General features: G+C 34.4%; 1 protein-coding gene across 3 annotated transcripts; it reads right to left on the reverse strand.

Moving 5' to 3' along the window:
* Positions 1-73: 73 nt before the first annotated feature.
* On the reverse strand, positions 74-20,625 carry LOC126673214 (uncharacterized). Of its 3 annotated transcripts, none has more exons than XM_050367241.2 (44): positions 20,341-20,625; positions 19,635-19,820; positions 19,121-19,210; positions 18,522-18,595; positions 18,287-18,442; positions 17,494-17,611; positions 17,291-17,346; positions 16,136-16,190; positions 15,976-16,032; positions 15,767-15,868; positions 15,197-15,277; positions 15,046-15,098; positions 14,187-14,256; positions 13,421-13,484; positions 12,670-12,818; positions 12,405-12,532; positions 12,265-12,322; positions 11,997-12,094; positions 10,999-11,083; positions 10,847-10,912; positions 10,694-10,753; positions 9,691-9,777; positions 9,138-9,324; positions 8,610-8,653; positions 8,389-8,520; positions 8,164-8,295; positions 8,009-8,061; positions 7,868-7,916; positions 7,448-7,506; positions 6,768-6,907; positions 6,484-6,665; positions 5,709-5,837; positions 5,515-5,600; positions 5,288-5,403; positions 5,087-5,199; positions 4,777-4,900; positions 4,368-4,489; positions 4,092-4,275; positions 3,798-4,014; positions 3,121-3,445; positions 2,545-2,684; positions 2,286-2,410; positions 1,992-2,196; positions 74-279 (listed from the first exon to the last, which is right to left on the reverse strand). In XM_050367241.2, exons 1-44 carry the CDS (start codon positions 20,446-20,448, stop codon positions 192-194), a joined length of 4,953 nt encoding a protein of 1,650 aa, XP_050223198.1. In that variant the 5' UTR covers positions 20,449-20,625; the 3' UTR covers positions 74-191. The 3 variants fall into 3 exon arrangements, with proteins under 3 accessions (XP_050223198.1, XP_050223197.1, XP_055961120.1); XM_050367240.2 differs by having other exon boundaries at positions 6,484-6,671; XM_056105145.1 differs by lacking the exons at positions 17,494-17,611; positions 18,287-18,442; positions 18,522-18,595; ... (1 more) ...; positions 19,635-19,820; positions 20,341-20,625 and adding an exon at positions 17,474-17,492 and having other exon boundaries at positions 6,484-6,671.
* Between the last annotated feature and the right edge of the window lie 1,988 nt (positions 20,626-22,613).

A 22,613-nucleotide genomic window follows, 5' to 3' on the forward strand; every position in this document is an offset into this window, starting at 1 on the left:
TGAGTAAGCTCTCCAAATGCATTTATGAGCTCTCAGTTGAGGCCGATTCAAGAATAAAAAAACGAACACCGACAAAAAAAAGAATACATTAAATACCAGAACCTATAATGTACAAACATGCATAATACAACACTAAGCAATGGAGGACAAATAAAAAAAACTGCCTCACCTAAAATTCTATATTTCATACATCAACTAGAAATGCCAACCTTTTCAAGTGCTAATTCTCGGGTGACGTGTCTTAGCAGCGCTTGCACCAGTTCCCTCACTCTTACTTCCCTGCCCAACAAAAATAGCATATATATTTCCCAACTTAACCGAGGTTCTGTAAATTGCACGAATTAGCTAATTGTGCAAGGTTATGCATGGATGTATCAAATATAACTAGATTCAGGCATTAACTATTACTCGCGGGTACAAATTCGGGCATTAATCATTACCTGTCAGTACAAATTTAAACAGTATCTTTCCTACATGTAAGGATGTGAAAATACTGAACCAACAAGCTCAGTGCAGTTTGATACCACAATATATTTTTCTCGGTTTGATTTTTGGGCATAAAAAAGTTCACTTAAATTTTAATGGCAGAAGGTACAAAAAGACCCTCGACTTTTTCTTAAAAGTACAAATCAGCCCTTTTATTTTTTTAGGACACAATTAAACCCTCGTGTTTTTAAAATTGAACAATTAAACTCTTATTGTTTAAAATTGAACAAATAAAACCTTTTCGTTTACTTTTGGGACATTTACCCCCTCAAATTTTTGGTAAATATTTTAAACATTAAAATTATTTTTAAACATTTTTCCTATATGATTATGAGAGACATGTAAACCATAAACGAGAGTTTCTAATGGTGTTGGATGAAAGGGGTTATTTGTTCTATTTTAAAATAAAGAGGGCTTAATTATACCTAAAACAAGTAAAAGGGCTGATTTGTACTTTTATGAAAACTGCGAGGGTTTTTTTGTACCTTTTGCCAATTTTAATACAAAGCAAACCAAAAAAAATAAAGTCGAACAGAATAAATCAACTAAACAGATTGATTTGATTTAGTTCAATCTAGAGAATTTTAAAATTTGATTCAATTTTTAAAAAATAATAGAGTTTAATTTAGTTCAGTTTGAATCGGATACACACCCCTACCTTGCCTACATGCCCATAAGGTAACCCATTTTTGCAGTTTACGAGACCTATGTTGCACGGAAACGGAAACGAACATGGAAACAGATACCGGGAAAAGGTTATTTCCAAAATACAAAAAACGGAAACGTAGGGGAGACGTGTAAATAACAAAAATATAGGGATAATATTTATAAATGTTAAAAGTTATAAAATTATATATATATATATATATATATATATATATATATTAAAATTTACTTATATAAAAATAAGGCATTTAAATATAAGTGATTAGATTTTTTGTGTTTGAAAAGAAGAAGAGTTTTTGTTTGTTTATTGTGATTAAAGCGAATAATTAAAGTTTCTTAGTGAATAAATATATATATACATATTTTAATTTATAAGTAACTCTTTAAAAATTATATATTTATAGGCAATTTTCAAGATTTTTTTATAGAAAACGGGTTTCTTAGTTGAAAACCAGTATCTAACTTTTAGTATTTACAAAAACGGCCCTCAAAACTCTTCTGAAGAGTTTCTGAGAGTTTCGGAAACGGAAACGTTTCCAAAATGGAGAAGCGCACCTTACTCAAGGTTTCCGTGCATCATAGTATGAGACTAGCAAAATCATGATATGATCCCAATGCTTATAGACTCTAGTTTCTATACCTTGGATATGATAATTTCTTAGTACGGTCTCATGTTTCTGTCTTTTAATCTTACTATCTACTCTCTTTTACCAAAACTCACATCACTCAGTGCCAAACCCACCAAGGTTGTCTCAACCTAATTTTCAACCTTACATGCAACAAGTTCTATAGTTTTAGGTCCGGTGACAGAATTTGTCGTGAATATTATTATCTCTTACCTTGATATTATGAGATCACAAAGGGGGGAAAATAGAACGAATAGATGAAGATGTTTGTCGTGATCTTCCTTGTCAGCTAGAATACGTCTCATATGGACAGGTAAAGGAAGAATTGCTGCTGTTTCTGGATGTATTCTTAGATGACCGAGTTCTTGAAGGACACAAACTATTTCTTCAAACCTTGCTACTGGTAAAGGACGTTCACCTGTTAGAACAGCTTAGAAGTTAAACAGGGATAACCGAGAGGGAAGACGATATTCACCAATGGGCAAGTTCAGAACAGAATATATTTACTTAGATCATTTTCGTCCATCAAAAATCTGCTGATGGTGCATGCACATCTACTTATAAGAACCATGATTGAGATTTTGCTAACTTCAGATCTCGTCAAGTTCCAATCGCTTACTTCATTGTTATAACTGAAAACAGATATTAGGTTTCAAATAATCATGTCAATTCAAAAAATGCAAATTGGGTTTGTTTATCTTAATTATTATTATTATTTTTTATGAAAAGCTAAAATGAAAATAACTAATTAGCCTACAAATTTTACCTGCTTAAGGAAAATAGTTTCTTCAAGCAAGCTAGGGAGAACCTGCTGCAGTGCAACGGCATAAGTTCCACCGTCTCAACAGGAAGAGAGCATGTGCGTGAAGCACAACGGTCAATGGTTGAAACAAATCGCTCCAGAATCTATCAAATAACGAAAGTAAAGATCAGCAAAGCAATGAATTATCTTGCATCAGAGCTCATACCTTAAGCACAATTTGGGATTACATCAAGGGCATGTAACCAATTTTATGGACTAATACATAATGCAACTAGAGCAATTCAAGATTCTTCTAATGATTGGTCATTACAATTCATATGATGTGGATCATAAAATTAAAAACATCACGAAGTGCAGTTACAGTCAATCCACCGTCATGAGGCGTAAGAAGGGACCTTAATGGCAAACTAATCAGAGTAGGCTAATGCACATAACAGTTTACTAGAGACAAGTATTAGGTTTATAAGCCATTTCTTATAAACTCTAGAAATGCATCAACTAATACATCAGAGTTTTTAAAGTCGTATGAGCCTTAAATTACGAACAGAATTTCATGGCTGACATAGGTAAGAAAATTACATCAATAGGAGCATCGATTGGCGAGGTAAGAATCTCATCACCCAGAATATGTAAAAATGTCATCTCCAATGCCTCATCCGCTTTAAGTGTTTCAGCTGAGAGAGAGTTGGAAGGAATGGCACGCCCACAATAACCCACAAGAAAGATTTCATAAACATCAGCTACTTCTTTCCAGATACGCATTCGTGCAGATCTATTAATTCTTGAATCTGATATGAAGTTTGTAGCAGATTTGCGTAAGTCCTCAACAAGAACACGATTGAAGCCTTCAACGGCTAAACGCCAAAGTGACCCATCTGGATTGTCTCTTCTTGTTGTCATACACCTACAAATTAGATAATTTTCCATTTAAATGCACAAAAAGTTTCATTTGGCAAACAATTAATGCACGGAGGCACAGTTCCCTAATCTATTTTCTAGGTTTTATCTGTCATGGCTCTTTAATATCAACTGCACTAACCCAATCGGCCACGACCCATTCACATGATTACTTACTCATGAGTACCATGACAGAATTTTGTGGCTGCTTCATTTTCATACAAAGATTGAAACTGAAATTTTCTATTAAATTGTCATTGATGCAGATTTTGTATGCTGAATCACACAAAACGAACAAATATGTTTGATCACAATGTCAAAAAAATGCAACTCCAGATAACATAGAGAATCACCATTACCTTCCAAGACTCTGTATAATTTCAGGAAATATGATAAGTTGTTCAGCCATAGGAGCCTGTAGAAAAAGATCCATCAGCAGAGTCACAATCTTTTCTGCAAACACATAGCTTAGCGTTCCACCCCATGAGGTTGTGATTGATCCGGATTGCTGACGTGGAGCTCCAGCTTCTTTTGGGATCACAGAAGCCGTACCATTGGGTATACCGGTCTTTTTGCCTACTCAAAATATGCGAATTTAATTTTTTTCATCTTAACACAAATTCTGATGAAAAGCTACCAATCCATTTCCTTACCTGAAATATTATCACTAATGCCAGCTTGCTTAAGCTCATCGTCTTCGGTTTCTAAAGAGTCTGATCTTGGAAGATATTGTAAAAGCTCTCTAAGAAGTACAAGCCACATTGACGGGATATGCTCAGTTGGACGTAATAGTGGTAAGATTTCCAGTACAGTACGCAGCACAGGCGGAACATGTCCCTAGAAAAATGAATGTCAATTTCATCAGGAATTGTTCCATATTTGAGAAGGACAACTTATGACAAGTATGTTTGAGACAAAAATGTACTTACAAAGTCACTGTCAAAGTTATCACTTGGGGCCATGGCTTGCGTGATTACCAAATCAATGATTGCAATCAGCTGACGGAACATCTGATCATCAAACATCCTTTGTGCCTGCACATACAGCTCACCTACAAAAGTTCGAAGGGACGAGAAAAATTATAAGCCACCCGAAGCACATTCCAATTTCAGGAGCATCCCGGCAAAAAAAAAAAATCAGGAGCAGAAAAGCTGTAATAGAGACATTAATAATTGATATCATGTTGAACAAATCAGAAATGACAATATTATCCTCAGATGCTATACAGTTGACAAGGCAGGATATAGATACATATTATAGAAATATGCTCATGCATTATCTGTGCTCAATCGCATCCAGGATCTAATGCAAATTTCTTAGGCTGAATTGATGCATTACCAAGCCCATGTAGTGTTTCCTGCTTCACCTTGCTGACTGCATTATAACTGTAGTTCGGTGATGTTTGAAGAACATGCTCATATACATTGAGTACTGAGATAAGGTATGGCATCGGGAAATTACCCTGAAATATGAAGTAATTTCAGTTAAGGGACGACATATATAGATGCACTACCTTTTCAAAGCTTAATTACAAACCAATCACTACCTTATTACATAATCATGCAATGTAAGAAGATTCAAGATGATTTTTTTATTTGGAAGGAGAAAGCAATACTTGTAATCTGGACTCAGTCCATTTGAATATTACCTTATGACAATGAGATAGAACAGTTGTCTGCAAACAGTTTATTGCAGCAATGGTAACCTCTTTGCTACCATTTGAAATACTATTCTTTACCAGAAAAAGCAATGATTCCCATCCTGCACAAAATAACCTCATCTAAAATTCTAATGGACATCCCTGTATAGCCAACGATAACAATCACACATGAATGTAAACTGCAAGTACCTGACCAAAAATTGCTCAAGCTGCTGAGAAAAGGAAAGAAAGAACGTAATAAACGTGCAATCCCACCAAGTACAAGCACAAGTGTTTCATCCCATTGTTTCTGAACTGTGTTACGACTGCAAGTTGATGAGAGAAAATTAGAACTAACATTATTGGTCAAATAGAAAGAATTTAAGCTAAGATGGTGCACATGCATAAAATAAAATCAGATATATAAAGTTACATACCTATGATGAATCAGCATGTGAACTGCTTTCCCTCCTCGAGTACCTAGCTCTTTGCCCTGAGATTCATCTTTTGATGATGTTGCAGCCTTTAGAAAAGATCGATCCAACCGAAAAAGGAAGGAAAGGAAAAAGCTCTTAGTAAAACTTCTACAAACACTGTTTATGCCCCCAAATAATTTACCACTATTAATTACCATGTGAGAGGCTCGATCCAAAGCAGGAAATACATATTTCCAAAGACAATCCTCCCACATGCTCTTTGAGAGTTTTTGCCCATGGCTTCCTAGAGTTTGGAAGAGTGTCCTGACAGCAGCATTTCTAACCTGAAATGTAAATTAAGTTCAGCAACTGTTGAGTTGAGGGATTCTCCAACTGTAAAAGTAAATAATCATGACATAACGACCACCTAGACAAAGCTGCATAAAAAGAAAGGAATTAAATATACATGGCTGTGCCTGTAACTGAAAACATTTTAGTTCCATGCATATAGCTACATTGCTAATAACCCCTTCTAGATCTTGCATACAACCCTATATGTAACAAATGGATGCCTATACACATATAATTGAACAGGTACAGCTCCACCCACAAACCACTTCTGAAAAGGAAAAACTACATTATCCGCAAGAGATTGTACATGAAAATAGATGCCTCGTATGCAGGCGCATACAGAAGAGGAACGTTCACTTATAGAACAGTTTCTTGCATAAAGGAAACCAATGCCAGAAAGTACATTTGACATTTTTTGAGTCCTACAAATCTAAAGTACCATCTCAATTAAAGGAGCATGAACTAGTAAAAATTATGATATATTCAAATTTGATCATTTAAATAGTTACTCATTAATATATTGACAGATCTTGTGTCAATTATGAGGTAAATGCTAACAGCCTGAGCAAGCATATGATAGTAAAGCTGCTGCATGACAACAATACACGGAAAGCTCATCTACAAGATGAGCCATCATACCTCAGGTCTCTCATCAGCCCCAAGTCTTTGAAGTAATGAGAAAACAGAGAAGAGCAACTTGTCACGATCAATAATATTTAATGAGGGTCTGTGATCTTTCACTTTTTCAGGCAGTTCTACCGTGTACTCTTCCTTTGATTCACCATTCATTTCTTTCACAGTAGGATGTTCACCAACACTACCTATAACTAGTCAAAGAAAGACGAACCATAAGATTCCAAGCAAAATCAGCTGATACAGTAATAGCACCCCAAAAATCTAGTAGGTTCAAGTGGAAACTCAACTTGTTTCCTTTTCTTCTGGAGGCTCATGTAAGAGCCCCTTGGCTATAAAATCGGAAGTGGTCCACAATAGGCCTATTGCTGTTAAACTGATATTCAACTCAGTTTTTTGAGCACTGTAGGCGCCAGTGACATCCACACATCTGCAACATTAACAATGTGACTGGTGTCATTCTGAAAGATGCAAGGAGGTGGCAGGTATAATTATCAAAACATCTTAAAATTGCAGATGCTAACAGAAACTCAATCCTCAGATAAAATTCAAGCCAGCACTTAATGTACTAAGCAGAGAGCCATAAAATTGCATGACTAATTTGACTAAATAGACTTTGAACAATTTAAGTCCTTTCCATTATCTTTCTAATCCTCCTACTAATTAAAGACTAAACTCTACCAAGAAGTTTTGTTGCCTAACATTTTCTATCATGAGCTAGTCTTATTTAAAATTTTACATTGGAAAAGGGTCTTCGCAAAGAGAAGTTCACAATGTGCACCAATTTGCAACTTTGAGTATATCGAAAGAAAGAAAAGAAGAAAACGTCCATGCCATATACATTTAAGAGAGAATATATATATATATATATATATATACACTATCATGTAAATAATTCAAAACTTCAAACTTTTTACTACAACAGTGAATGTCTAAAAGGACTTCACAAATTGCTACTCATAAATCTTACACAGGGAGACACTCTGTAGGTATGGAAGCAAGTCCATCATTCATAATAACACGTAGGCTCTGCAGGAAATCACAATTCATCAATATTTGTTGATATAAAAGTCTAAGCATTGTAAACATAACATTCAGCAGCATGTATCTATCATTTTAGTTAAAGTGTCAAGTGACCAAATCCTTCGCCAATCAATGGCATTTCTTGAAGATTTTGAATTCAAAGCATTTTCATAGTTGTCCTTTTCTCCTTTGCCATATTCATTTTTTCCTCCTCTTTCTTCTACTTTCTTGGGCTATAAATGTTACCAGACTTAAACTTTTAAAGGAATGGTCTAGAGGATTGGCCAAAAACTGAGAGCATGCAGAACTTCCAAGGGAAGAACATTTTTAAAGTCAAACATGAAATCTCAGCCATCATTAAATTAACCTGGAACCCCAATGTGACGAGATCTTTCTCGGGCGCATCTGCAACAGACCTGAAGAAGCAGAAAAGTAACAGGGATCAACCAAGGAGATGAATTAACGCAAAAATGGATTATTCATAGCTGAATATGCACAAAAGCTAAACCTTAACATTTCAAGAATATTAGGCCAACTGTAATACAATTTGTCTCCATGCCTCTGAAAGAGAAGATGAAATTGTTATAAGAGCAACGTACAGGCTGGTTATAATAGGCAACATGGTGACTTGAACTACATTTATCTTCAGTAGTGCCATGTTACCTCTAGAACATGAAGAAGAATTTTCAAGGAGCCAGCACGGACATCAGAGCTTTGAGTGGAAAAATACAGAGCTCTAAGTGGAGATAGAACAGAGCATTCAAGCAGTCTTAAATGAGCATGCCTAATTTCCATCTAAAAGGAATAAAAGAATCATAAGCAACATACAATTATAATATAAGTAGACTGTTTAATTTCCCATCAGCTTAAAAATCTGAAGTTACTCACATCATGAGATGTTCCATGGAGTCTGGATGGTACATGATCCTGGAACAGTTCAGAACCTAAAACAGCACATATTGATCGATCTAATGCATCAAGTGCCATATTTCGTAAATTCTGATTAGAATTATTGGCAAGCTGCAAGAGATACATGCATTATCAAGGACATAAACAGGACATAAACAGTGCTGGCATCATTTAATACAAAAGATAGACATATGAATTACCTCTAAAAAATGACCCACAACATGATCCCACAGTGGCTCCACTCCTGTAGTGCAATAGAAGAATACAACCCAAAAATAATGGTAAACATAACAAGATTCAATTGCCCTACCTTTATGTGAATTACAAAAAAGATTCTCAGACACCCAACTCTTGGAAAGTAAAGGCTTTTATGAGTTAATTGATAATAGATAGAACACAGTTTAGAAGATGATCAAGATTTTAAACTGGACATTTTGGTCTTGTAATCTTGTTGAATTCGTAAATGCAAAAACTTTCACTACAACTAAGGAAGTTTAGACAGTCGACACCAATGATCGATCCATGAGAAAAGAGAGAGGTGGGGAAATCTTGATCCAAAAACAATAAGTATTTAATCACAAAAATGTGGGACATAAAAAGAAGATATGGATGATATTAAATTCAAAGGAGTAACTATGGATCAAGCCATATAACTGCAATTAAAATATGCATTAAAAATGAATAAATACCTAAATTTTCCACTACAAAAAGATAAATAACAGACATACTATGAAGATTGTTGACAAGGATGGATATCATCCTCTCCACTGAAAAATTGATGCTTCCAATCTTTTGATTCACTACTGGTCCAAAACCAACAGATGCCTCACACATATATTGATGTGATAATTGGCTCAGTGCAGATAGAAGTGATTTAACTGCAGATATGTGCATCAATGCCGAACTCTCAAATAGCTTTACAAAAAAAAAACAAGACTGGTTAGAATACGCAGTCAAGTATCTTAAAATTGTGCCAAACAAAAAAACAAATCTGTAGAATTTACTAGGAAAACATAAGTTTAAGTTTTGAATATTTAACAATGCTTTAAATGGACAAAATGATATCAAAATCAGCAACTCTAAACAAATAGGGAAAAAAACTCTTTTGAGAGAGAGAAAGATGGGCACTGCTATTCCAAACAAAAATACTTTTAACCGTAAGGAATACAGAAAAATAACAAAACATCTTTAAGAAATAACATCATTTTGTCCAAAATAAGAGTTTTGACAGATATATAAATTAGTTCTTCTACCAAATGGCACACAGGGATGGCTGCTTGCCTGCGAATTCAAAGAAGACAGAATACTGAAATCACTGTATTGACCAGAAGATTCTCTTAGAAGCTTTGGGACAGCTGTGGAGACTTCCTGAAAGACAAAAAGAACATATAGCTTTCATCTTAAAAATTCATGTCATCAAATGAAAACATGTCTGTATACAAGAGAAATATCTCTACTCTCTAACTCAATAGAAAAGTAAAGCGAGTCAACTTCGAGCAGCAGACTATTCAAGTCTAAATTTCATATAGTTTAGAAAATTGCAAGTTTCACATTCTCTATACATGGATACAAGTAAAGAAAAAATATTGCAGCATCATCTAGAACAGTAATTGAAAAAAAAAATCCAGGATAAGCTTCTATTGGAAATTAAAATTCATTGGAAAACCATCTTCAATTTTATGTTTAAAACGTAGAATTAAAAGCTGAAAATACTCTTTTGTGCCTTTTCAAATAATCAATTCACCCAATAGCTCAAGCTGTTGGATGAGGCTACAATTCTAGTATTATCTTGACATACCCCCGCACACAAATGCTCATTGGGCTTGAAGCGTGAACAAAAAGAACACATATGCCCACTCACCTTGTATTCAAATATTTTTAATTAACTAAATAGAGATTGCCAAGGATCAAACTCTAGACCTTTCGATCATAAAGCTTTGATACCATGTCAATTAACCAATTCACACAATAGCTCAAGTTGTTGGGTGAGACTACAGCTATAGTATTATCTTAACATGCTTTAATGATCAAGCGATGTTGGAGCATCATATAAGATGAATTTCAACCAAAGCTTCTGGTGTATATCATCAAAGCAATTTCAAAATCAGATTAGAACTGCTCCCATGTTGCCGATAATACAATTAAATCCCAATCATCCAAGGTTCACTGTCTAACAAAACCACATGTCCTGTGCATAGAATAGGATTATCATTCCTAGATATGTACCCACATGCATAACTTATCATAATTCATCATGTCCCAAAAATCAATTATTAATCTTTACCTGTGTGGTGGCATGTGGAGAATGGATTGCTCGATCTAGAGCTGCTAAAGTCTCCAAAACCTGTAGCCATTCATAAATTACAAGCAAGAGTTAAACAATTGATATGGTTTGTGTTTAATAATTTACAAAAACAAGAGCAGAAAGGCAACAAACCAAAACCCAAGATGGCCCCAAAACATTGTGCAATCGATGAGCAACGTTGAAGAGAGTCCTTAAGGCCTGAGAATTCAGAGCAATTGCAATCAATTATACAGTTGTGATAAGTATGAAGGGAGTGCCATAAAAATACAAGCCTAACAAAGCACCTGCACATTCTTGGGAGTAAGAATAACATTCTCTCTCAGTTCGACAAGCAACTCAGGACGCTTTGATCCAGGAGACTGTACTGCACTGCAGAAATCTTAATTTAATCCAAACCATCAATATGAGGTTGTATTCGTGAAACTGGAACAGAACCGAGCATTTCATAATAAAAGATCCAATATGACAAGTTAAATGTCAATATGATGAACTTGTAAAGTTAGTAATTAAATGTCAATACAAACAATTATCTTGCAATGACATGCCCTAAGACAAACAAAGAAACTAAGTTGATTTTAGCCACTTTAAACTACACACAGCAACTTGATACCTCATGCATCTTCGATAACGACTGGCATAATTGAATTTATAAAGCACAAACAAATGGCAACACTTGGTGCCTCCAAGCTGAGCACATTACATTGATATTAACCATAATAAACCATCAAATGCTATAATCAGTTCTTAATAAAGAAATTCCTATTATGCGTTTTTCTACAAAAACCATGATCATTTTGCAAACCAATAGTAAAAGAACCGCCAACTCCAATTCTAAGGAATAATGATAACACACGCCACTCTCGCCCACCCGTTCTCTGCAAAGTGATTCAGGTTTTCTACATTACTTCAGAATTCCCAAACATTTTCCACTGTGATCAACAAGCTTCATGGGTCTACAGACCTACCATGACTCGTTTTTTCTACTTGAAATAAAACAAATACTCCATCCATCCCTTAAAGTTTAGAAAAAGTTGACATGTTTAATGTTAGTTAAAGATAAATTATCAAAACACCCTCATAATTTTATTGTATGAGCATTAAATGTAGTGACTCCATAATAATATCTTAGTAAATTAACCATAATTAATGCATTTCTTAATTCTTGTAAATGGAGTATCACTTAAGGATTCGGTTTTAAGACTTTGTCCGAAAAAATTCACATATCACAATTCAGTTAATGGTAAATTTGTTTCTCTCTGCTTCACTGAAATTTAAGAATTACCTATATCTCTCTGCTTCACTTGGGAAGTTAATGGTAAATTTGCAAAGCGATGCTAGAAAGGAGTTCAAGGGTTCTACAGCATTAAGAACGCCACATGCCTGAACATAGTAAAAAAAGAACCAGATAAATTACAGAGTAGATGCAGGGCATTATTAATGTCTGTTGTTATATAACAGCAGCAACACCTATATCAGAATAACTATTTGAATAAAAATGATATTTGACCTTTATGCAGCGAAAGAAATGAGCACAACTACCAAAAATATACCTGAGTAAATGCCTGATATCCCTTCAATATTTCCAACACAATAGCCTCTCCTTGTGACCTAACAAATTAGCTACATGTCAGATGTTCATAAATTCAGTTTAATTTTTTAATAAAATCTTGTAACTGAATTTTCAACAAACCTTGATAAAATCAGGGAAAAGGCATCAAGAATGGTCAGCCACAATGAATCGATCATTGCAATGCAGAGAACAGCAGTCTTCCCGGTAAATTTTGCCACGGGTTCATACTCACATCTGGGAGATTCAAGCTGGTAGTACCAATAGAATATAAGACCTTGCCAAAAAATTCTTCATTTTCTTTGTGTGTCTGTGTGCATGTGTCTCTATGGGGTTGAGTGGAGCAGACAAATACCAAGAAAGAATACAACATAAAAGAATACAGTACCTCCCCGACATCTACTGCTTCGTCTGTCAAAGTAGCCACAGTGAAGACAACACCCAATAGCCCTTCAACCGCCAAAGTTATTGCATGAGCTTCACTTGCAACCAGGACAGCAGCATTGGATGCATCATTGTCCAGACTCCATTCTATACCTGTAGGGTGTAAAATCTGTAATGCATTTTATAATCACTCCAGTCATTTAAGTTCTAATAATTAAAAAACCTTTAGCATGAGGGTGAGTCCCCATGTGATGAAATATTTTGAAGCTTTATCATCAGATATCACCCAATTGATCAACAATGTACAACTAAAACGAAATTACAAGCTAAAGATATCTCTAAAATTATCACCCGTCAGGTTATCTCATAGGGAATCTACGCATTCATTTATTTTATGACAGAGGCCGAGAAACGAAATCAAAAGCAAGTTTGCTTAGGTGAGATATAATGTCAAACATCTGAGTATTCTTTATTTTGCTTATTAACGAGTTCTCCTTTCATTTTTCCAGTACCTGCCATCATCCATCTACATCAAACTTCAAAGAAAATTCTAGTACACAATAAGATGGTTTTTGAGATTATCAAATTAATCCTATTTTGACTGTTACTGATGAATTCTTGTTTGTTCAAAATACTAAATTGAGAACAAGAACATGACAAACAGCTTTATAAATATAATTTCACAATAAAACAGACTTTTCTATATTATTATACATTTGTTGTCATGTCACCTTAGCCAGTTAAGAAAACAGTACCTTTGGCCTTGCTGCTAAACATTCCTGCTACAGCTGTCAAACTTTCCTCGCTTGTTTCTTGAACCTAAAATATGTAAAGTCTGTTAAACAAGACACCCAACTACTCAACAGTCCAGATATTCAATCTGCATTACAATCTTCAATACCCACAGGTATAATATTTATCTGAAAGACGTATTGTGTACGAGGACATGACAATTGCACCTAACTCAACCTCTAAACTTGGTTCAAGTAAGCCTTAGCCTCAAACTGGTAGTAATCAGTTGAAAGATGCATATTACAGAAGAGAAACTTCACATTGGCTATTTAAACATCTATCTATGCATTGGTTTCTGTTTTACCCACAACTGTCAAATAAAAACATTCAGGGTCTGACCCCACACCCCCTTTCCCTTCCTTCCACCTCCTTCCTGTTTGGAAATATGAAAAACAAGGAAGTTAACTACTGACAACTACGAATCTTGCAGCAGCGGCTAAAGAAACGTTTTCTAATACATGAGGGCTTAATATTTCAATGCTGTGTACTTCATGCTTAAAACTACTATTCATACTTAAACACGGTCGATTACTCACATTTACAAGGCATGTAGAAGAAATACGCTCCAGAAAATACATCAATGTCTTCCAAAATAGAATACTTCAGCATGATACGAAACGGAATTAAAATTCCATGATACTTATAAGCTACCCATTAACTATAAATTAGCAATCCAGTAGAGGGAAACTAAAGGAGGTCAATTAAATAACTGGAGCTTCGATATTTTACCTGTACATTTGAAACAACTCGAGCAAGAGCTTTAACCATACCCTCCACAACATTTGTATTCTTGGGATGCCTACAGAGTGGAAGCAATGCATTTGTTATACACAGCAATTTCATTAAATAGAGAAAAGAAATTGCAAAATAGACCTATTTCATGTAAAAGTGAGATTTCAATCAGCATCCACAAATACTTATACCCTAAGTTTCAGCCTTAGTCAGCAGTTTAGAAACTGCTTACGGAATCAAAAATCTTTGAAATAAATCATTTTTTATCTTTCCATCTGCTAGTTATGCCCACCAGAATTGTGTATATGTGCATGCATGCACACGCCTCCCAGTCCCCAAAAGATGTAAGTGATTTTTTAAGTTATTTAGATAACAAATTCTTCAACATTACTCTTGCTTTCCCATGCCAAGAAATGTGTGTGTGTTCCTTTTATGCCCTCTTCTCCAATGATTTCATCTGGCTCAAAGAATGTGTGTGTGTAAAGTACAAACTACGAAGCTCCCTCATCACCATCACACAAACAGACAAAGGAACATCGCATCAAATCAAGTAATTTATTCTGCTACCATATTTGTGAATTAAAACAGAAATTCTTCAATTGCAAATTTGCAATCCTAGCTTTTCAGATCACTTAATTAAACTCGTGCAGTCTTGGATTTTAAATAGATCCAGTGGGACAAGCTGCACTGTCTTCCATATTTGATGCTACTCTTATTAACACCATTTTACATGAAAGCAACATGCTCATAAAAGAGAGAGATTGCCAGAAACGGAGGGGAGATATTATTTCTTAACAAAACATGCAAAGTTAAATGCAAAGTAAAACATCTAGAGTAGAGAAGCTAGTCAGCTTACATATCAAAGTTCTGAAAAAGAATCTGTAAGATACGTGCTTCCACACAAAAACCCTGCCGAATTGCACATGTGGTCAGTAAAGCTCACATGTTCTAGAGGGGGGAAGGAAAAAAAAAAAGGAACGCTTCAGCTGATGTTGTGTAGAAATTACCCTCAGGATCTCAAGCACGAGAATACGATGCCATAATGGCAAATCCAAAAAAGTAACCTTCACAAGCATACTCAGAAAAACCTGCATTCAAAGAGTCGAACATTCCATGAACAATGGGCTGTTTACATGCAGATTGTGCCAAAAGTTCATAGAAGTATTGTGTATGCAGTATGCACACATATACACATGTTCTTCTCAAAAACAAACATACGAGTATATGTATGAAATCTTAAACAAAAGTTGTTCGTGAACTAAAAAGGCCATGATACATCTTGATGAAAAATAAAATAACATAAACAGAAGGACTAATCCAAATTGTAGGTACAACTAGGAAAACGAAAAAAAATTAGAGATGAAAGTATATTTGAGGAAACCTTGAACAAATATTTGACAATTCATCTTAAAATTTTGGCCAAACACTCAATACCAAAATACAGAAGCATTCTCTCCTATCCCAATGTATCAATATGAGAAGAAAAAAAAGGAAAGACATTAACAATAATTACTTCCTTCCAAATGTGTTATAAATGTATCACTTCAATATAAGATCATTACCATAGTTGAGCATACCTCACACTCAGTAACGAGGGATGAACTGTAAAGCCTGATTATATGGGCAACTGATCGCAAGACCAACCGACGGAAAGTAGGTTCTCCGGCTTCTCCTTCAACCTGGATCAAAGCTCAATGGTATCGTACAGTGAAAGGCTTCCTTAGATATCAAGATATCCCCAAAAAATATCAACAACTAATTCAGTCATCTAGAAAAAAGAAGCTACCTCAGAATTTGTTCGGAGTGAGGTCATCAGAAGTGAACATATTCGATGACGCATGACCTGCACAGTTTCCATGTAACCTTTACCGCTGAAATTTTTCTGCTAGCAAGCTCAATTAAATGAATAAAACGTCTGTAACTAGTGAAAATATTCTGATGATTACCTGTTCATAAGGGCCCAACGTCTTGAAAATAACAACATAACTGGACAGAATGAACCTGCAGAGTGCCAGTGGTCAGCGAACCAAGGAATAGAAAGCATGTAATTTGCCCTAAGCATCAAAGGTTTGGTTATAACAGAACCACCTTTAAGGGAAGAATAATTGTTTTCTTTCTATGAAATTTAGGTTGTTTTGGTAGGAAAGAATGAAAGTAGGAAGGATAGGTACAAGGCCTTACACAATTGACTAGGTATAGAACTGGAGGAAATGTAACTAGCCTATATTATGAGATAACAATGTTTTCCTCCCACACCTCCTAATCCTTCCTCAAAGCATAAAAAAATATTTTTCGGAGATAAAAATGGTAGCATTCACTATGACGCAACCAAGTCAAACAACATTAACATGAGCCTAAAACTAAACCAACAAATTTCTATGCATGCCCACCTATAAAAGTTCGGAATAGTCAATAATAAATGGAATTAAATTAATTCACATCTAGAATACATTCTACATTTATATACATAATTAAGAGTCATAAGAGCCTCGGAACTGCAATATGTTCTAGATCAAGTTTACTTGCTTTTAAAACTTACACGAGTACACCATGAATAAGGCAGTGTTTGCTATCAGCTAAATGTTGGGTCATTTTTTTTAAAAGGGCATTATGGCACATTCCCTGCCCTGATTACTTAAGCAATTTGCAAAATACAATCTATATTCTCATGGTACCATCACAACTTGACATCAACAACTCCTTTCAAAAATTGGAAACTATAGGATGATGTAATCACATCATGCATGCAAAAGGTCAAAGCAGGATCATATCTCCTTATTGGAATTTTCAAGAAGTCAACTTCCAAGCTAGAAGTACACATCATCTCAGTAGCTTTGCCAGATACACTACAGGACATAATACTGTGTCTCAGGGACAGATTTCCAATACTAACATTTAACATCAGAATTTCAAACCAAGATAAATCAAATTTGTTACCTAAAGCCTAAAGAGGGGATGCGAGAAAGAGGTGGTCAAATTTTTCAAGGACTTTATTAAATGTGTACATCTTTATTGCACCAAGAATGACCGAAGTGTAGTGTGTGACACCTACATGTTCAGTATACCATGTTGATAAGAAAATGGCAAAGGAATTTTCTTACTCAAGTATATCAAGTGCAAATATCCGTTTAAGAGAATTGACGTGCAACCAAATTGCCTGTAAGATAAGCAAAACGATTATTGAAAATGAATCACCACAGCGCACAGTTTAACATTCTAAAAGCAAATTATAAAAGAAACAATAAAATAATAAAAGACAAATTTATATAGAACGCTAGGAAGACCATCTAATAGTTTCACATACAGATCCACCTGCAGCAAGAGCTGTCAGGTCTTCAAGTAAACGAAGCCCAAGCTTTCCAGCATTTGTTAGGATCGCCCTTGTCGGCAGTTCTCCAGAAGCAAGTTCATTCCCCAAACACCTGTAAATATTAAATTAGATGGATTGATATGTCAGAAATTGCATAGCTGAAGTTAATTCCATAACAAAACAGTCCACAGAATGCAAGAACCACAACTGACTGCACAGCACCCTATCCCTATACATGGATAGAAACAAACAAAAATTCTGAAAATCCAGAATTAAACTAATTGTCAAAAAACATTCATAGAACACGTCAACCAGGATGCATTTACAGATTGCGTATGTATCAATTACGCAGATGTATTTGCAATATACACATTAAATTACACCAATAGACAAAAAATAGCATAAATGATTTCCATGATGATAACATACTCTGGATGACCGACACTAAAATTGACATCACTAGTGACCAAGCATTCATACAACACGTCAAACAAGATGCATCTACGGATTGTGTATGAAAAAATTATGCAGACGTATTTGCAATATACAAATTAAATTACACCAATAGACAAAAAATAGCATAAATGATTTCCATGATGATAACATACTCTAGATGACTGACACTACAATTGACATCACTGGTGACCGAGCACTCACACAACACGTCAACCAGGATGCATCTACAGATTGTGTACGTATCAATTATGTAGACGTATTTGCAATATACAAATTAAATTACATCAATAGACAAAAAATAGCATAAATGATTTCCACGATGATAACATACTCTGGATGACTGACACTACGATTGACATCACTGGTGACCGAGCTTGAACGAGAATTATGACCTCCAGAGCCAAACTTTCTTTCAGGAAGAGACTCAGCGTGAACCACATGATCAAAAATTAATGCTACTGCCTGTCTGAAAGTAGCTGCAGCAGTACTGAACATGATAACAGAAATGAGAAAGCAAGCAGAAGGCCACTTCACGTTAAGTTCTGGTTTCTGACAATTTAACTTACTTTTGCACACTGTCAGAGGATCTGCTATTTTCAAGAAGTCGAAGACATATATGAAGGGCTCGAGCCATATTCTCCTGAGATGTTAAGATAGGGCATACACATTTGTAACACCTTTCAACCTCAACCAATAAAACAAAAATAGTAGGCAGAGGGATTACGCAACATCAACAATTGTTGATGTTGCAGGAGCCCAACAAACATGAGCTTGAGTTGTCATAGCTAAAAATTGCACATGAACTTTTCTTAACATATCCAACTTGCACAAAAACAAAAAAGAACCTTTGAACACATGTAGGCAGTACTAAATATGGTGGCAAAAAGTTTATGCGAGTATTTCAACCTATTGTGAAACAGAAATTAATATAATTCTGGCATTCATAAAGATAGTTGTGACCTTAAAATGCTATACTTTCTGCATATATTTAGTGTATCTTATATAATATCGGCATACTTTCCATATTCCACATAATCAGACAGAAAACTCGCATATTCCGACTTAAGCAAAAATCAATAATTGAACATAAAATTCATCACAATCACAAGTTGAATCTAATATTCATATACTTATTGAAAAGAAAAATTCAATAACTGATGGTCACCTCACTCTCTGGATGTAAGCGTGATTGAAATATGATTAATATAGTCTGTAGGGTCTTGAGTTGAACACTCTCATCTGCCATTTCAGCATGCTGTGTTGAAGAGAAAAGGATACATGAGAATCTAGTAAAAGAATTAATTGTTCAGCTGTAAAAGAATAGAAGACCATAGCTCATAGCTGCATGCAAATTTTTCTGCAGAAGAAAAAGATACCACTAAATCACTCAAATGTCCAATCTAATTTTTAATACTTAATGTCTTAGGCTTCCAAGCACTGTCCAAAAATGGGCAGAGGTTGCACTAAATATTGTCTGTACTTAGTAACAAGCAATAATTTTACACCGTGAACTAGTGAAACTGATAAGGGGTCATGCATCCTGCAAAAGGTACTAATTCAAAGACACATATGCAGACATAGCTGTCGATGACGAGAATTGGGAACCACTAGAAGATTTATTTCCATGAAGTCCAAGAATTTGCTAAATTCACAAGCCAAATACAAAAACACTAACTTACATCTTTTAATGTGGAGAGTATCTCCTTCAAAGCTGAGGGAGCAACTGCATCATGGGATATAAGCTTTTGTAGGCATGAAAGTCCAAGTACACTCAACTTAACAGTTCTGGCATCACAAGCCATCAAAAAGATTCGTAGAATATCCTCATTATGTGCAATTTCATTAGGACTTGACAATGAACGAAGCTGCAAAATAACATTTTAATAAATACATTAACAACAATTCAGCTGCCAAAAAAATGACATTTTTGAAAGGAGTGACCTAACCTGCATAATTTACATTTAATAAGGATCCAAGAGCTGAGAGTACCTTTTTATGCTAACTAATTAACTTATGATGCAAAATTGCTAACTAATGATAAACTTGCCAGAAAAAGAACCCAAGTGCACTGGCAAAAGATAAATGCTACTTCCCCAACCAAATTTAACATAGCCACAACTATTCTTTATAGAAAAATCCTAAATACTTAACTAAAATCACACAGCTAACTTAAAGTCAATAATAGCAATTCTCCACTATTTCCAGTTTCCACGGCAATAAAAAACACACGCATTAGCATAAAACACGCACATATATATATACACACAAATACGGCAGCGCATTCATCAAAATTGAAGCAGAAGCAAGCTAAAATGAATAATCAGAACATTGCAAAATTGGCAACGCTCGTAGATTATATACATAGAATTAGAATTCTACTCTAACCTTCAATATAGCATGCTCTGCTCCGTCTTTAACGGCGGGGTAACGCCGCCGCGCTTCAACAGATAAAGCGCGAAGATCGGATTCCAATACTGTCATGAATGTCGCCATGGCTTAAGCAATAATGCTTTTCTCTGGCTTTGATTTTTAACTCAGCGATGATATAGAAGGAAGATAATTACTAATTAATTACTGAAAATATTTGTGAGAGATGACATGATCGGAATTTTAGATCGATCAGAGTCACTGACAGGAAAAGGAAGTACAGGCAAAGCAACCAGTGTAATACTAGATCTTGGAAATCTTTTTCTTTTCATTTCTGTAGCGTGTGAATAACACGTGTGGCCCGAGAAAATAGCCTGTGGGCTTAGTTTAGTCGGCTAGGTTGGGCCTACGGCCTAGTCTAGTTGTCGTATTAGGCCCATTAAATTTTTATGGAATTACATTCTAATGTTCTATGTCCTCACATTTTAAAAGTTGTCAAAACGACCTTGGAGCAGAGCAAATTTTATAGCCCTTTATATCTGTCATATTGTAATTCCACCTATTTGAAAATCAAACAATACGTATTTTTTCTGTTAATGATTTAATCCTTTCGTCAACCGAGTCAAATGACTAAAGTAAAAAATATCAATAAAAAGATGTGGTTGCCCACTTTTATTTGTCAATGATTTTGTTCCTCGTGTTTAAAATTTAATGTGCTTCAAAGTCTTTTAACTCAGTTAACTAACACTAAAAATGGACAATAAAGGACTAAATTATTGACGGAAACAAACGTGAGGGAACATATCGTTTGATTTTCAAACAGAAGGGACTAAAGGTTAAACTATGGGATATATAAGAGGTTTTATAGTAATTTGCTCAAATATTTATTGGAAAAACACAAAACTGTAAAAAGCTCGAAATCAAATAACATGTTCAGCTGTTTTGGTTAATTATATATAATATTATTTATTTCTAAATTAATTAAAAAAATATATAGTTTATGGATTGAAATGGCTTAATTTTTTCATCAACTAACCTAAAAATATAGATAATTCTCAATTGATCTAAAATATATAATATTATCCTTAGTTAATCAAAATGAATGGAAATGAGTCCTTAGTTAATCAAAATGAATGGAAATGAGTTACTTAACTTCGAGTCATAACTTCTAAATTTTATTGACCCTTCACTTCAAAAAGACCCTTAATTTTTAAAAATACGCTTTATTACCTACAGAAATATTTCCAGTCTTTATGCTTTTATTTTTGCTTATGAAAAGAAGTACCACCAATAAAACAAATAAAATATTAGATGTAAAGTGTATAAAAACAAATAAAATATATTTCAAAAAAATAAACCGGTTATAGGTTATTTAAAATAAAAAATGATTTTTTATGAGATATCTCATTTTTGTTTTTTCACAAAATTTTAAAATTATTTTTTATTTATTCACTAATAATTAATGTCATAAACTTCTAATAATATTGTGAATATACAAGGATATAAAAATTAAATAAATCACATTAGTTATTGTATAAATAATTATATTTTAGAAAAAAAATATGTGAAATTAAAAGTGATAGTCTTATACAAATAAATAACCATAAATCGGATTCGGCTGATCTTAGACCGAAACTTTGTAAACTGTGACCACCTCTACCTTAAAACAACACTGAAACCCTAGAATTGTCACTAGATTGATAAGCTTTACTTCAGAATTGTCACTAGATTGATAAGCTTTAAATAAAACTACATCATCTGTGAAAACATTATGGGTAAATTGTAGGAATGTGAAAAGACCAAATCAGCCCAAAATTAGCAGGTTTTGTTTATTTGTTATAAATTTCCAAATCTTTTTGAGTTAGTTTTATTTTTAAATATGAAAAATAGAAGAATAAAAAACCGAACTACATTTATATAATTGTTTTTAAGGGGTACGTAATGTTAAATAAATTCATAAACTATACATGTTTTTCAATTTAATTACGAACTTTAAAACGTCTCAATTGTATGCATGAACTTTTATTTTTTTCTCAATTTGATGCATATAATGATGTGGCACTCATTTGCTAGTGTAATTATGTTGAGGTGGACATTATTTTTGGCAGCTGCATCATCATATTATAAGTCCATGTATAGAATTGAGAAAAAGTAGAAGTTCATGCATACAGTTGAGACGTTTTAAAGTTTGTGATTAAATTGGGCTTAATTACTTAAAAAACCCTCACCTTTAATCTTTTTTTCGTTTATACCCTGACCTAGAGTCTTTATGTTTCACCTCTGCCCTCGAA

The sequence above is a fragment of the Mercurialis annua genome, linkage group LG3 (genome assembly GCF_937616625.2).
Source record: "Mercurialis annua linkage group LG3, ddMerAnnu1.2, whole genome shotgun sequence".
NCBI classification, from domain to species: domain Eukaryota; kingdom Viridiplantae; phylum Streptophyta; class Magnoliopsida; order Malpighiales; family Euphorbiaceae; genus Mercurialis; species Mercurialis annua.